The 16,253-nt window shown below is 40.6% G+C and overlaps 1 protein-coding gene across 1 annotated transcript in view; it reads left to right on the top strand.

Annotated features, from left to right (window-relative positions):
- Positions 1-1,223: 1,223 nt before the first annotated feature.
- LOC125378973 (protein FAM186A-like) overlaps positions 1,224-16,253 on the top strand; it is a 41,495-nt gene continuing 26,465 nt past the window's right edge. The window contains exon 1 of the mRNA XM_048394999.1: positions 1,224-1,808. Coding sequence (XP_048250956.1) covers positions 1,224-1,808 — 585 coding nt within the window. The remainder of the gene's footprint in view (positions 1,809-16,253) is intronic.

Raw genomic sequence — 16,253 nt, 5'->3', positions numbered from 1 at the left:
GTGTTTACGATTAGAGATAAGCGCTCCCCCTGCACCAGATGATGTTAACTGGTGCTAGCCTTCTATGGCCCAGGATGTTTATATCTGATCCCCGGGCTAAATTCCAGTCAGCTTATACTAGTTGGCATTACTTGGTCCTGGCGACGAAGATAAACCCGACTACACAAACGTCTTACAACGGAAATATCATAGTCCAAATTATTTTCATCAACATAAATACGTTTAAGGTAAGTAAAACTGTAAATTGAATTAAATTATCTGTTATTTTACAAAAAAATTAAATTTGATCTCTCATATTGTTATAAAGTTACGACGCAACAACACGTCTGATGATTTATATAACCGATTTTTATGTTTAAGTCATTATCAAATCAGTGTTCGTTAACTTTTAGTGTGTTCTTGGTTGTTTTCAGATAATCACAGCGAATTTTTTTTGTTAATTTTGCTATAAATTAGTATGTAAATGACATGGGTGATACTTGTGTTTTTAACATAAACAACTTTCAAAAACACATGTAAAGTTTACATAAGTGTAAATATATGATACATGAAGTTAGATTGTAAATTGAGAAATAATGTCACATACACAAATATTTCAAGACCAGTGCTATGTATTGTTTTCTTTTGTTTTTTTGTTTTCTTTCTATAGACATTGGAAAATGAGTGAGTTTGATTCTGACTTCGAAGATCAAGACATTTTGGAAGCTTGCAATATTATCGAGAACAATCAGATATTACACCATAATGTGGCACAACCACCCACCAACATGGAACCAAATCCGCTACCAACCACTGACAACCCAGATCCATTGATGGCAACGAGCATGGATGTTAATCAGCTACTAACCATTCACAACGTAGATCCTTTGTAAGCAACCAGCATGGATGCTTATTAGCTACCAACCACTGACAACCCAGTTCCATTGACGGCAACCAACATGGATGCTTATAAGCTACCAACCACTGACAACCCAGTTCCATTGACGGCAACCAACATGGATGCTAATCAGCAACCAACCACTGACAACCCAGTTCCATTGACGGCAACCAACATGGAACCGAATCCGCTACCAACCAGTGACAACGCAGATCCATTGACGGCAACCAACATGGATGCTAATCAGCTACCAACCACTGACAACACAGATCCATTGACGGCAACCAACATGGAACCGAATCCGCTACCAACCACTGACAACCCAGATCCATTGACGGCAACGAGCATGGAAGCTAATCAGCTACCAACAACTGACAACACAGATCCATTGACGGCAACGAGCATGGAACCATATCCGCAACCAACCACAGACAACCCAGATCCATTGACGGCAACGAGCATGGATGCTAATCAGCTACCAACCACTGACAACCCAGATCCATTGACGGCAACGAGCATCGATGCTAATCAGATACCAACAACTGACAACATAGGTCTATTGGCGGCAACCAACATGGATGCTAATCAGCTACCAACCACTGACAACCCAGATCCATTGACGGCAACCAGCATGGAAGCTAATCCGCTACCAACCACCGACAACCTAGGTCCATTGGCGGCAACCAACATGGAAGCTAATCCGCTACCAACCACCGACAACCTAGGTCCATTGGCGGCAACCAACATGGAAGCTAATCCGCTACCAACCACTGACAACCTAGGTCCATTGGCGGCAACCAACATGGAAGCTAATCAATTACCAACCACTGACAACGAAGATCCACTGACGGCAACCAACATGGAAACTGATCAGCTACCAACCACTGACAGCGCAGATCCATTGACGGCAACCAACATGCATGCTAATCAGGTACAAACTACTGACAACCCAGATCCTTTGTCGGCAGCGCATATGAAAGCCCCTCAAGACTACATAGAGCCACGTCCCAGTAATACCAGTGAGGGAGGAAATGAAAATGAATTTGACAGCTCTGATGACGAACCTTTAATTTATTTGGGGAAATATAGACATACACATGTTGAAAGTAGCATCGAAACATCATCAGAAGAGTACCTTCCGAAGGAAGAAGATTTATGCTCGTCTGACACCACTGAATCGGAAACAGAATTGCGAATACCAAATCAGAAGAATATTGTTCATAGAAAATGTCATGAAAGGTCAAGTGGGGAATTGGTGGAAACTGTTGTTCTGAAGACATTACATGAAAGTCATACCAACTACATGTATAAATCTAAAATGAAAAAGTTTCACACGGAGAGATTAGAACAACGTCTGCATTGTAATGGATACAAGTTACTTAAGGTACCGGCTGATGGAAATTGCTTTTTTAAGGCTTCTGCACTTCAACTTAATGTGAGTGAATGTGAACTGAGGAAACAACTGTGTGATCTTCTTGATGATAATATCATCACTTATTCCGATTTCTATGCTGAAGTGGAGGAAAACAACCTGGAAACATGGCAAAGTTATTCACTGGAAGTGGAACATCTTCGCATGAATCGATATTTCACCAATAAGGTTGCTGATTTCCTGCCATTAGCACTTGCTAACTGGTCAGGTCGTTGTGTCCGTATTTTCTCCAGCAAGGCATCAACTCCTGTAATTGATGTCCAACCCACAATTCGTCAACAATGCACTGAGAGAAGAAAAATCCTCGCATTTACACCCATAAAAAGGTATTGAAGATCATTATGATGCATGCACACCACTGGCCAACCATTTGTCAAACACAATGATAGAAAATAACATCACAAAATCTTCTCAGTACTCAAGTACATGAAACAACAGAAGCAGGTGCTTCTAGAGCTACCTGTCCTGGAACGTCCACATCAGCTGCAAGTTGTCTCCAATCCATCAGGATCTCTGATTTTTCTTGTCCTGCTGTAAATGAACGCAACCATGTAATGCCAGAAGGTCCTGTGATCATTTCAAATACTTCAAGTCCAGTTCCAGTATCTTCACAGCATGGTGACGACACAGTGTCATCAGGTAATACAACATCAACCCTAAACAAACAGAACCCATCTCGATCTGCAACTCCAAGAAAGTCGGCAGCCTTCCATACACCTCCTAGAAAGGTGCGACGCCCGAGGCATGGTTAAAAAATAAAAGGAAACAGTTGAGATTAGGTGGAATGGAATATGTAAACCAGCAAGGGAAGACCATGAAAGGAAAATCGGTTAAAGCAGTCGACTGCTCAAAATGTAGATATAAGTGCTCCCAGAAGATCCCCGAAGAAGCTCGACACGGTATATTTAAATCATTTAGAAGCTTGACATCATATGAAAGGCAAAATGATTTTGTTTGTTCGAACACTGATGAAAAGAAATCCCGTACATACCTGGATGACAGTGAAAAAAAGGTGAAAAAGAAACGACAAGTCTATCGGGCATTTAATCTACAGTGGGAAGGAACTAGACATCTTGTTTGCAAGAATTTTTTCATGAAGACTCTTGACATTGGGGAGTCATACATCAGCCATGCCTTACAGCACAAGAGCCAGGGAACCTTTGGATCCACTGAACGTCGCGATAGACATAAGCCACACAATAAAACTGCCAGTGATCGCTTGACGAAAGTGAGGCAACTCATTGAGTCATTTTCAAGATGGATGCCCACTACACAAGAAAAGATACAAACAGGCACTATTTAGGACCAGAATTGAATATTAAAAAGATGTATGAACTTTATAAGGAAAGGTGTGCTGCAGACAACAAAGAACCAGTAATCTAACGAAACGTCTTCAATAAAGAATATATTTGTTCTTTCCATATACCAAAGAAGGACCAGTGTTTGCTTTGTCAGCAATATTACAGGGAAAGAGACACTGGTTGCCTGACAGAACAATTAACAAAGGATTTCAATGAACACCAAGCCAGAAAAAACAGAGCTCGAGAGGCAAAGATTAAGGACAAAGCACATGCCTTGACAGAGCCCTCTGTCTTTGTTGGGACATTTGACCTTAAGGCAGTATTGTACACGCCATGTTCGCTAGTAAGCGAAATTTTCTATATGAGAAAACTGAATTGTTATAATTTCACAGTGCATGATGCTGTTCACAAGAGCGGTACATGTTTTCTGTGCCCAGAGAGGTTCATGCGAAATTGCCTCATGTTTACAAATACAGTTGAAAGCAATGCCTCCTAACATCAAACATGTTATCCTGTATTCAGATACATGCACAGGGCAGAATAGGAACCAATATGTTGCTATGTTGCTGTCACTACCACTGACCACATTGGTGTCATTGACCATACATTCTTGGAGCCAGGACACACCCAAATGGAGTGCGATGCAATTCACTCCAGTATTGAATTATCCAAAAAGAAAACAAGTATTTTTGTCCCCCAGCCAGTGGGATACTGTTATCAGAATGGCAAGAAGGAAGGACCCCTATCTCGTTATTCCAATCAAACTGTTAACTGGCTAAATATTCGCTGGCTGCGGTTTATGAAGACTAGCCCTGACAGCGTTTACTTCAAAGCTGAACACAATGATGAGCAGTTCAGAGAAATCAAGGTTACAGCAGGCAGTAGACGAGGTAAACCTCTGAACACAACCAACTCCCTTACTTGTAGGTACATTGGGAAGCAAGAAATATCACATGCGAAGAAGAAAGGCTTGTTATCTCTTTGTAGATCTGGCATTATTCCAAGCGAATATCATGAGTACTGCAAAGCTCTCCTAACTGGTAACAGATCTGATTGTCTATCGGGACCAGATGCTATGGAGGAAGACTATGACACAGACATTGCATAATATGATGTGTGACTGTGGTGCTGTGTTCATTATCGCACTAATATAGCTATGTGTGCGTACGCGCGTGCGTGCGTAAGTGCGTGTGATTGTACTAGTCCAGACTAATGCCAATGTTATTGCGCCAGCCCGCTGAGATACTATGTCGCAGTCAAACATGAATACCCGACTCAGATTTGTGGAAGTCTGACATTGCTGAAATGCTGATCCTGGCTATATTATATCTGACAAGTTCCTGCATTACTTCCTTATTAATGTCCTTTTTAGTGAGCCACAACAATCGCGTGAATGATCAAGCTAAGAATTCTAGTTAGGAACGTGAAATGATTGTAACCACATTAAAATGTCATATGACAGCTAGGTTGGATTTCTGAATACAATCTGAGATAACTGATCTTAAGAATTGCAGTATTTTTATGTTCATAAATTGACTTTGAATGAAGCTGATCTGGAAAAAGTATTATATTTTTTTGTGAATACTGCGAGTTATGTCACCATTCTGAAATTGAACGTTGGGTACAGATCTATCTATCTATTTATCTACCTCTCTGTACATATTATATACTGGCATCAAGATAATAACCTAACTATGTACCCATTGTTATATAAATGAATATATATTTACATAAATAAATAATTGTTCAAAGGTTTTAAAAGGATCTTCTATTCATCTATAATTTATAGAATAACGTTTCTCCGTTAACTTTGTGTGAACACATTTCCACTCATTAACATCACAGCCTTTCATTAGCTTAATTTTGCAGACTATTTTAACTTTTTAGTTTTGAAACAAACAATGGAAATGTAAATGTACAGCATTAATAAAATGAACAATGTTTGGTAAAGGCAACACTGACATTCCTTTAGTTCTTTTAGGCAATGCCAGATAATTGTTAAAACTGGTAAGTGATTATAACCACGTGTTTGAAGCAAGCGATGCTTTAGAGTGTCAGCTTACACCAGGGTAATGGTATCAGCCTGTGTGTCACGCAGACTCTGTGGTTGAGCCGTTACCAGCTGTCGGGAGATAAGCTGTTATTGCTATTAATTGGCTTGCTCATTGAGAAAGTGTCTGAAGCATTAACTTATGTCCTGTGTGTGGGGTAATTTGACGCAAGCAGAAATGTTATCATTTATCAGGGACACAATGTATCACTTCTGTTTACAAGAATCTGGGCCTCACATTTCCCCTTTCCTGTATAATGTTTATGCTGCCAGATGGAGTTGCCTTTATTTACTTCGCTTTGGCTGAAAGTCTAGCTGAATTTCTTTGGGGAAGAGATATGCCAGAACATCGTATACTTTTCAGGTTATCTTTATTACATGTTAATATATATGTTCTGTTGAAAATATACTGTTTGGCACACTTACTGACAATGGCTGGACACAATATTGCTAATAAAACTTCAAGTGGTGCTTTTTATCACCATTTCAAACTTTTGAAGTGGGATTTCTCACATCTAGGGAAAATGGAGATACGTGCTTCTGGCACTAACCCCTCGTAGTGTTAAAATCAAATCTGTGATGATATAGTCATTATACTGTCCATCGATGACAGTTTTTTTCAATCTAAATATATCTTTTATCAATGTAGAAGTTTTTGTTACGATGTTGCTGAACTTTTGCCAATGTTACGTTAAATATTAACTCATTCACTCACATGGGCCTGGGTAAATCACACATGTGTTGTCAGTATGATGAGTTGCATCCCTCAATAGCCTTTTCGTCGTGTCTTTAGTGGACATTATACATTACATAAGGTGGCCAAGTGGTCGAAGGTGTCGCCAGCTGCCACAGATCCGGCCTTTATCTTTCAGTTACTTATATCATCTCCCTGGTTAGCATTGCAGTCGTTCTTCCCTCCCACAACTATGCTGACAAATCATAATAAAACGTATTTACTATTCAAAGCAGTGTTGAACATAATGATTGAATACGTTATGGTTGATGTTAAACCGTTTATTTATGAAGAAAAAACATCCCAGAAATTTAATTATACATTATACATATACTAATGCAACAGAAATTAAAATGCTTCAGCATACATCACTGTAGACAGAAGTAAATCCCTAAGCAGTTCACAAATTACCAGTACAAAATGAAATCACCTTGATTCCCATGGCCAATCATCACATGCTTCAGGGAAATGGTTCAAAGAAACTTAAGTTTATTTAATTGGTATTGTATGACTGCCATATACATACCAGCAGCAATTATCAGCATCAATAAAGCTATTCATTGTGAATGATTGTTTTCAAAAATATTAATTCATTGGTCAATAAACAAAGAACATAAAAGGAAAAGCGTTTCCACATGAGCACAATGTTTGAATATATTTTGTGTTCCTCACAACTAAGCAACTGCAACACACAAAATCAATACATATCCAGATGCACAGGACAGAAAGGAAGATACCATATTTACCATCACCAAAACGACCTGGACTCCCCGAACAATCTGAATCATCAACATCAAATGATCAACCAAACCATAAATTACCCTTCCTAGACATAGAACCTGACAACAGTGATGGAAACATCCTCGCTACCGTCTACCGCAAGTTTACTCCCACAGTCCAGTATAGTCACTACCTGTCCAACCACCACCCACAGACCAAACAACCCATAATATCACCATCCCCTAACGAGCCCTAGTCATCAGCCACCCTGGGGCGGTGGGGTAGCCTCGTAGTTAACGCGTTCGCTCGTCACGCCGAAGGCCTGGGTTCGATTCCCCACATGGTTACGATGTGTGAAGCCCATGTCTGGTGTCCCCCGGTGTGATATTGCTAAAAGCGGCATAAAACCATACTTACTGCAAACCCTAACAAAGAAATCAATCATCATTTATTCTCAAACAGCTATCCCACAGATAACATTGGAAACTGTAGGTGTGGGGTAGCACTTTGGTGCATTGTGGCGGGGTTCTTGTGGGCTACCTGTGTAAAAAATCAACTTACTTCAAAACTCACGGGTTGTTTGCCCTTTCAGTGGAAACCATGTCTTTCCCACATTTTCAGAGGTGGAATAGTGAAAATAGCTCACGTTGAGCTTTCCTCATATTTACGTATACCAGGGCCGGGCAGCTGTAGTTGCCATGGCATATTGTTTCGTATAATTAACTAGCAGCGTTGTAGCCCACAAGCACCTGCATACGTTGGCCAATCTGTTTACTTGTTGTTTTTCAAGGCGCGGGCATTCTCTGTATGGTAGCCCATGCCCTACCTTTTACACATTGTCTGATGGTATCTACCTCACCCAAAGAGCTACAGCCAACTGCAACTTTGACAAAGAAACCAAGCATCTTTAATACACAGATCACAAGGAATTCAACATGAGGAAAACTTTGGTAATCCAGTAAATAAATGCCCCATTACCTTCACTTATCTTAGATAGCAGCCTTACAGAGGCTTCAACAGTTACTAGATAAACAAAAAACCTCATGAAAACGGCCAACATAGATGTGACACTCAAGTGTGACAGTTCACCGAAGAACATCCTACAGATCAAAGGGAAAATTCTAACTTGTCCGCCCCAAAACCTAAAGTACGTGTGATCAGGTGTAACTGTCGAGACACATATATTTGAGGGGTGGTCGGGTAGCCTAGTGGTTAAAGCGTTCGCTCGTCACGCCGAAGACCCGGGTTCGATTCCCGACATGGGTACAATGTGTGAAGCCCATTTCTGGTGTCCCCCGCCGTGATATTGCTGGAATATTGCTAAAAGCGGCGTAAAACCATACTCACTCACTCACTCACATATATATTCGAGGGACAATACGCCCCAGAATCATAAAAAAACACAAGACTCTCTTTACATCTGACAAACAACAACGTCCACAAATTTTCATGAAAGCCAACAGTAATCACTGGGGAAGAAAGTAACTTCAAGAAATCATACAAATCCAAAGAAACAAGCCATCAATTAACAAGCGTGCATTTACAGTTTTTTTGGAAAAAAAAGTTTTATTCAAATGCAATGCCATGTCTATAAGTCTTCAGCTTTTCTCTTGCACTGACGTAAATTGTAACCTTACTCGCTCAACCTTTCTCCGTCAGAGCATGTCATAGCTGTGTCATGCCTGTCCACACATGACTACATAACCGACTACAGTCTGTTTAGCTCCAAATGAAAAAGATGGATTGCAAAACAAATCAACATCTATCAAATGTGAACATTGTACACAGCAATGAATACGCTGTACCCAACACTATATGGTTTATGTTAATTTTAATCCCACCACTGGAAAACGTTGTTCAAGAAACTATCGTGTTGTTATGTGTACAAGCTGACCTTAGAGTAGGAACAGCGCAAACACGCACGTGCAACACAACGGACCAGGGAATGGCAGCGGGGTCGTCTTATGATAATCACAATCTTACTCGCTCATGTCACAATCCTCGTCGAATTGTTTGTGTCACTGTTGCTTGCTGAGGTCCATCACGTGACCATTATCTTGACTCTCTCGTTGATGACTTCGGACACGCAACGCTGCCATGACTCCACTGTTATCCGACCTAGGGATTCATTTACTAGCTTTTCAACATCCTGCAATTTAAACGTTGTGTTCAATCGTTCAGCGTCTCCTTTGACGATACCCCATATGACCTCTATTGGGTTCAGATCGCAGTGGTAAGGGGGGAGTAGTAGGACGCCGGGACCTTGATCTTTGTTGTAACTGTCAAAAATGTTGGGCTCAGGTTTGTAAGATTTCATGATTTCATATTTTAAAGCCCTGGAAGAAAAGGTCATATTCACCCGTTGCAGCCTCGTCACCATGTCTCCTTTAAGCCTATTAGAAGCCGCCTTGCTGTCTGGATTCTGCATACTGTGACATGGTTGTATTGTCCATGACAATAAGGGACTTGGCCGGCAAAGCAGTGACCACGTTGTCGTTCACCCACTCCAGAAATGCCTTGCCTTTCATTTCTGTGTAGTAGTCCTCGAAAAACGAGGTCACAGCCGTGAGAAAACCCCGACTAGCACAGCCAGCATGGAGAACGATAAGTCTTTCCCTTTTCCCATTGGTAAAGTTGTATAAGACGCCTTATAGTTCCAACTGGCTGCCCAATGACTGCTGGCTGTGCGAGAGGCATTTACCAACGTCTCATATAGGAAAATAGATGATATCCTTCTTCACGTTTCTGCTTGATGGTTCGAAGATAATTATTTGGAAGATGAAGGATGTCAGATCGTTCACCAAACACAGCCCTAATTTCACCACTTCAAATGTATTCAAATGTATGCAAAAATTGCCATTGCCTGTATTTTGTAACATTTAAATCATCTCAAGTCTCAAGGTATTTCTTCGAGAGACTTAGTGACATGGTACTTATTTTCTGAATGCAGTTTAACAAATGCACGTCTGAAAGCTGTCTAATTTATCAACCCTACATGTTCCCCACCTGCTTCGCCTGCCCATTGACGGACAATATTTTTCGGCTTGTTGGGATGCATCAGTTTCACATCAGCTGAGCAGCGCATCTTGTCAGTCGACAACGGCGTATACTTTGTAACAATTGAATTGCGTGTTTGCGTTGTTCCTCCTACCGTTGTGTCCCCTCCGTTCAAGATGTCAAAGTGTACACTAACAACTTGATAGTCTCTCAAACAACTTTTTCAAGTATCATAAACATCGCTAAAATGTTGCTCCTCAGACGATTCGACCACCAGTGACTCTCGTGGTCCCCGAGTTTTCAAGAAGGTATATTTTATAAAGCTGTAGATTGGCTGTACAATTGGCATAAGTTTTTATGAACCGAACACTGAATGCTGTCTTTGTCTTATCCTATCATGTATTAGAGTTAATTGTATCTGTAATTTACAGGTAAACTAATCATGTTACATAAAAACAATGCACACGCTGGGTCAACTGTTGATATTCTGGTGGAGCCTGGACAATTTAAAGACAACCTGTCCAGGAAATGCCTTGAGAGATACTTTTTCCTCAGGTTTTACAAAACAAAGAAATTGCCCACTTGAAATGTTTGAAGTTCTGAAAAGTAGTATATATCATGTTGTGGGTCCATGGAAAAAGCTTGCATATCTTTCAAACAAGAATCCCAGGCCCGTACCAGAATAATAAAGATAGTCGGCCAAAACCGATAGGTATTAAGCCAACATTGACCTAACCATAAGTTTCTCGCAATTTGTATTATTCCTATCAGCTCCATTTGATATTTACTTTATTATTCCCCAGTCGTCATAGTAAACATAGCGAAAAAGTTCTCCAACAGTCGTGTTCCAGGTCTTGATGTCTGTGGCGTTGTGCTTCTTCCTGTGAAATCTTATCCAAAGATGACAAGCATAGTTGTTGCTTCTCCAGTCATAGAGTTGTCCTTCCTTGTAAAGGAAGTCAAGTTCTACCCAACTAGGACGGTGTAGTGATCTCGGCTCTGTATGAATGAGGTTAGGATATTTGATTTCCAGTTTGCCCGGGACTACCACAGCATGGTGTCCCCATACCTTGTCTTCATATGTTGTAAATTCTCTGTGCCATAAGATCATAAACTCTGTCCATGGCTTTGCTACCAATACTCCATTACAAAGACGACGTTTTCCCTCATTTCCCATCGTAATGTCATACTTAAGCAGAGGGTCGAAGGACTTGACAACTATCACATCCAGATCAAGATATATTCCGCCATACTCCAATAGGATCTCTAACCTCATGACTGTACTCACATGCTCAATGATTTCTACTTTTCTGCCTCGAATGGTCGTCGGTTTGGGTCGGTAGATAAGATGCATACTTGGGATTTGGGCCCGAATGTCCTTCCAGTACTGACTTTCAGGTTCTTTGTCCATCCAGAAAAAGATCCTGTCTGGTTTGATAAATTTGTTAGCAGCCATAACTGAAAGCATGTGATGAAACTCAAACTTATTCCTTCCATTGACGGAGTACTGAATGAAATGAACCGTCCTTGGCACCACGTCACGTGCATGTACTACGTTTTTCCCGAAGTCGATTTCTCTTTCTAGTAACTGGTAAAAATCAAGTCTTTGTTTCGAAACGTAGAACAGATCCTTGCTCCTGACTTTACATATATTGTTCTCAATACATAGTTTCTCTCTGAATTGGAATATGATAGGTAAGAATAAACAAATGCCACCAACGACTAATACGATTTGTAATGTCCTGTAAGTGAACTTCATGTTCTTGGTTTCACATCAGGAGGTGTTTGTGTGGGTTGTATGCTGAAACATGAGACGTAATTTCAGAACAGGAATGACACTGATAACAGCAAACATTTTTAGAACCCTTTCCTGATTCATAAGAAAAATCTGCCCAAAACAGAATCGATTTTACGATTTCGACTATATCATGAACATTTGTTTATGAATCACTATTAAATATAGATGATACCAGCTGTTCGCGAACAGGTGAGCGTACCCTGCCCCACTGGTGGCACCCGTTACTAACACATGCAAAGGCAAGTCCATTGTTAACCTGAAAAAAACATGGGAACATATGGTAGAAGTCAAAACAGGCAATAACATCAGACATCATTTTTGTCACTGACGCCTCAAATTGGGAAATACCTTCCACATGTCTACCATAAAACCTTTTGAAGCTTAACGTAGGCCTGGAATTTAACATATATAAACATGAACTGGTTAGTCTTCGGTCTGTGGTACATTACTGATATATTGCCGTTTTTCGTTGACAGGTTTGTATAATATATACATTACTCTGATCACAATATGGCTAGAGTATACAGTTCAATATTGACTCACTGTTCCTCCAGCGGTCGATGTGGCTGGGTCGTTGTTTGGTTACTGACGGGGATGTATTGTTGTCACTGTGTTTGCTTGGGTTCCATATATACTACTCAAAAGAAGTTAAAGAACACCAGATATATAATACACGATTTAGCAAATTGGTCATGGCATTATGTGTTATAACATTACTATCATCTAATGTTTGGCAACATGTTGCACCACGTCTGGGGTATTGCTGGTCCTCCTGACACTTTCTGGAAACACTTCTGCTAGTCATGCAAATGAATTGAAAACATGAGCAAAACACAGGAATATTGTCGCCGAAACACAACGCTGCACCTGTCCTTAACAACAACCAACACAAGTTTCATGCTCAGCATATGAAAGTGGTGATGTTCATGGTGCACTTGCATGCTTTCCCTTTAAGAAGGCGATGACGATGATCGTGTAATCACACTTTCCAAAACAATGCCACAGAGACGACATCTGACTGATGTTGATAGAGGACGAGCTATTGCTTGGCTCCAGGATGACCTTTCTTTACGTGAGGTGGGCAGATGATTGCAGGTGTCCCCCTCTGTCATTCACACCCTTTGGCATCGTTTTGCTGCCAGTGGCAGAGTGCAAGAGCGACACCGTTCTGGACGGCCAAGGTGTACCTCACAATGTGATGACCGATACCTGGTTCTCCAAGCACTCAGGCAGCGTACATCAACAGCAAACAACCTCAGGTTACAGTGAGGGCTGTCATTAACACTGTCGTTAGTGATCAGACTGTGCGAAACCGTTTACGAGCTGCGAACTTGAGAAGTCAACGACAAGCAGTGAGACCACCTTTACGTCCAGTTCACAGAACAGCACGTCTGGCTTGGTGTCGACAACATGTGCGTTGGAACAGTGTTGGTATGGGGAGGATTCAGTTGGAATCACAGGACTCCTCTGTGCCATATTGTCGGGAATCTGAATGCTGCCAGGTTCCGTGATGAAATTCTTGAACCCCTGTTATTGCCCACACTTCGTCAGAGTGGTCAAGGTGCTATCCTTTAGGACGACAATGCAAGACCCCATTGTGCTCGGGTTATCACTGACTATCACAGACAAAGGCAGATTACCGTTATGCAATGGCCTGCTTATTCGCCAGATCTGGCGCCCATTGACCATCTTTGGGATGCCTTGGGAAGAGTTGTTCAAGCTAACCAACCATCCACCTCCTGTTAATCTCCAGCAACTGTTAGGATTTCTTCATCAGGAATGGCAAGCAATTCCACAGGCAACACTGCAGCAGCTTGTCCGATCTATGCACAGGAGATGTCAGGACTGTATTGCTTCCAGGGGTGGGGATATCCGATATTGAAGGAACAGGATTATCCTGAACTGTAGTGTTTGACTTTTGATTAATAGGGTATATGCAGTTCATATTGTTTTTCTCTGATCAGCTGTATGCCAGCGTTTTTTTCGTCAATGAAATGTCATGATTAAATACTTCTCTTTCCCAATCAGTGTCGTTCCTGTGTCCACGATTTATTTTTTGAGTGATTTTGATAACTTATTTGGATGTTCTTTAACTTCTTTTGAGTAGTATATTTCATTTCATGTCTTGTTTAGCAACAGATACCGTATATGTTTTCATGCAATGATCATTGCCTATGGTTGCTAAATTTACTTGTGTATTTCCATCATGGTTAACAGTTAACGTCTAGATAAATACTATTTCACATAAGCAATTTAAATGATGTGCAATGTGCGACTGGTAAGCTGAATCTTATTTCAACAGTAGGTGGTGTATGTTCTTGTCCTAGAAAGACCACCATAAAACCCCCTTCCAGAACATTAGTCTCAACAAAATCATTAAATGCACTGTCGTGTTGCCGGATTTTGGGTCCATCGGTCACTTGATTATCTGGTGTGTTTATAGGCGGCCGTCGCATGACAGGAGTACTGCTGTGCTGCGCCAGGCAATATATACTGACTCTTGTTATGAAAATTGTGTTAATGTCGGGTGATATCGGTATGGCAGGCTCTACTTACCCTTATCGTGAACACATGGTGTCCTCACTGATTTTCAGTGTTCAATTCATATTATTGTCCCTGTGTTTTGGCCCTTTACGCCAAATGGATAATCAAGAAATCGTTGGATTCGACTGCTGTGTACAATGCCGTATGGATGTCATGCTAAACCCTGACTTTTTCTCTAATATCTCGAACTACGACATTCAATGTCTGACTGTGACTAAACCATGTGAGCTAGGCAGTATTGATGTACCAGGAGTCTTTTCATTCCAGCAACCGCAAAAACAGTGTACCTAGTTGATCATCATGGGGTATCACAATTGACGTTAAGAGGCTATCCTCTTCAACGATGTGACTTACTTTTATTCCCAGGAAGAATGATATCGAAGAGATGGCTGAAGTTACCTATGGATATATAATCGGAGGTGTCACAAATCTCTCGGACAATATTGGTCCAGACGACTTCTCCCGTGACAATGACCTGATTGACGAATCTCTCATCTACTCTGATGTTCAACATTGCTAGAAAAAGACTATCAACATTATCAGAAAATCTTGGACGCATCTGCTTACTGCTATGGGCACAAACCGCTTGACATATGTATACATGCTACAGAAGACTGGTAGAATTGGAAGTGACAAAGGTATCGTCAAACAAGGATGCCAGTGTCGTAGAAAATTGTTTAGCAACAATCAACATGCTAACTTAGTTCTTGACTTTGGTGAAATAAGGTCATATATCCAGTGTGCTCTGGCATTCCAGTTAATATATGACGGACACATGTGCTACACAGATGAACATGACAACAACGCTCCCAACGTCCTACAAAAGCCAATTCATGGGATGAAAACAAGAAAAATCATTTTCATTCGAAATATTAGATGGAATATGCCTATCGAAATATGTGAACTTAAACATTGTAGACACCCAAGATGACATTTATGTGACAGAATGGACTAACAGAATTAGAAATGTCATTGGAAATAAGCTACTCGCGGCAGAAGTAAGAGCTTTCTCAGGAAATATATCTAAAAATAGAGCATGTCATGATATGGCTTGTAGTTCAGTCAGTGAACAGTATCACTTGCGTAAGAAAGTACCTGCATTACGTAAGGGCTAACGGTAACGAAATCGTGCATGTCTGCAAGTAAGCTTTGCAGTAAAACTATCCTAAAACTATACAAGAGAACTATTGAAGCATTACTTAAACATGGCGGCAAACATCAGATTAAATTTACAAACAAATATTTTCCACAAATATATAACAAGCCGTCAACTCCCGTTTTGAACGTCGACAGACGGAAAATAGCTGACTGAGATAAAATGCGGATTTATCTTGTCATGATAGTGAGTCGTGAGTGAGTGAGTATGTTTTTACGCTGTTTCAGCAATATTCCAGCACTACCACAGCAGGGTACACCAGAAATGGGATTTACACATTGTACCCATGTTGGCAATCGAACCCTGGTTTTCTGCGTGATGAGCGAACACTTTAACCACTAGGCTACCCGGCCGACCCTTGTCTTGTTATATATCAGGAAAGAAAATGGCATGAGAATATAATATCTTAATGATCAGTAGACTTTTCAGAGACTCTCTTTTATTATTGTGACACATCATCTAACATATCTTTTTTTTAATGTATGGTTTTTCGTAAAAATATAACTGAACTACTAACAACATAACGGGAAAGTGTAACACAATTATACCAAAAAAGAATTGTCATAGGTAATTGTCAACAACATAGAAGTGCATGAATTTCCTAAACAATTTTACCCATAATCATCTATCTCCCATTGTTTTGTC

This window comes from Haliotis rufescens, unplaced genomic scaffold, assembly GCF_023055435.1.
Source record: "Haliotis rufescens isolate VD_foot unplaced genomic scaffold, xgHalRufe1.0.p SCAF_137, whole genome shotgun sequence".
Taxonomy (NCBI): domain Eukaryota; kingdom Metazoa; phylum Mollusca; class Gastropoda; order Lepetellida; family Haliotidae; genus Haliotis; species Haliotis rufescens.
The sequence above is the reverse complement of the archived record's forward strand: the minus strand, read 5'-3'. Positions and strand labels throughout refer to the sequence as shown.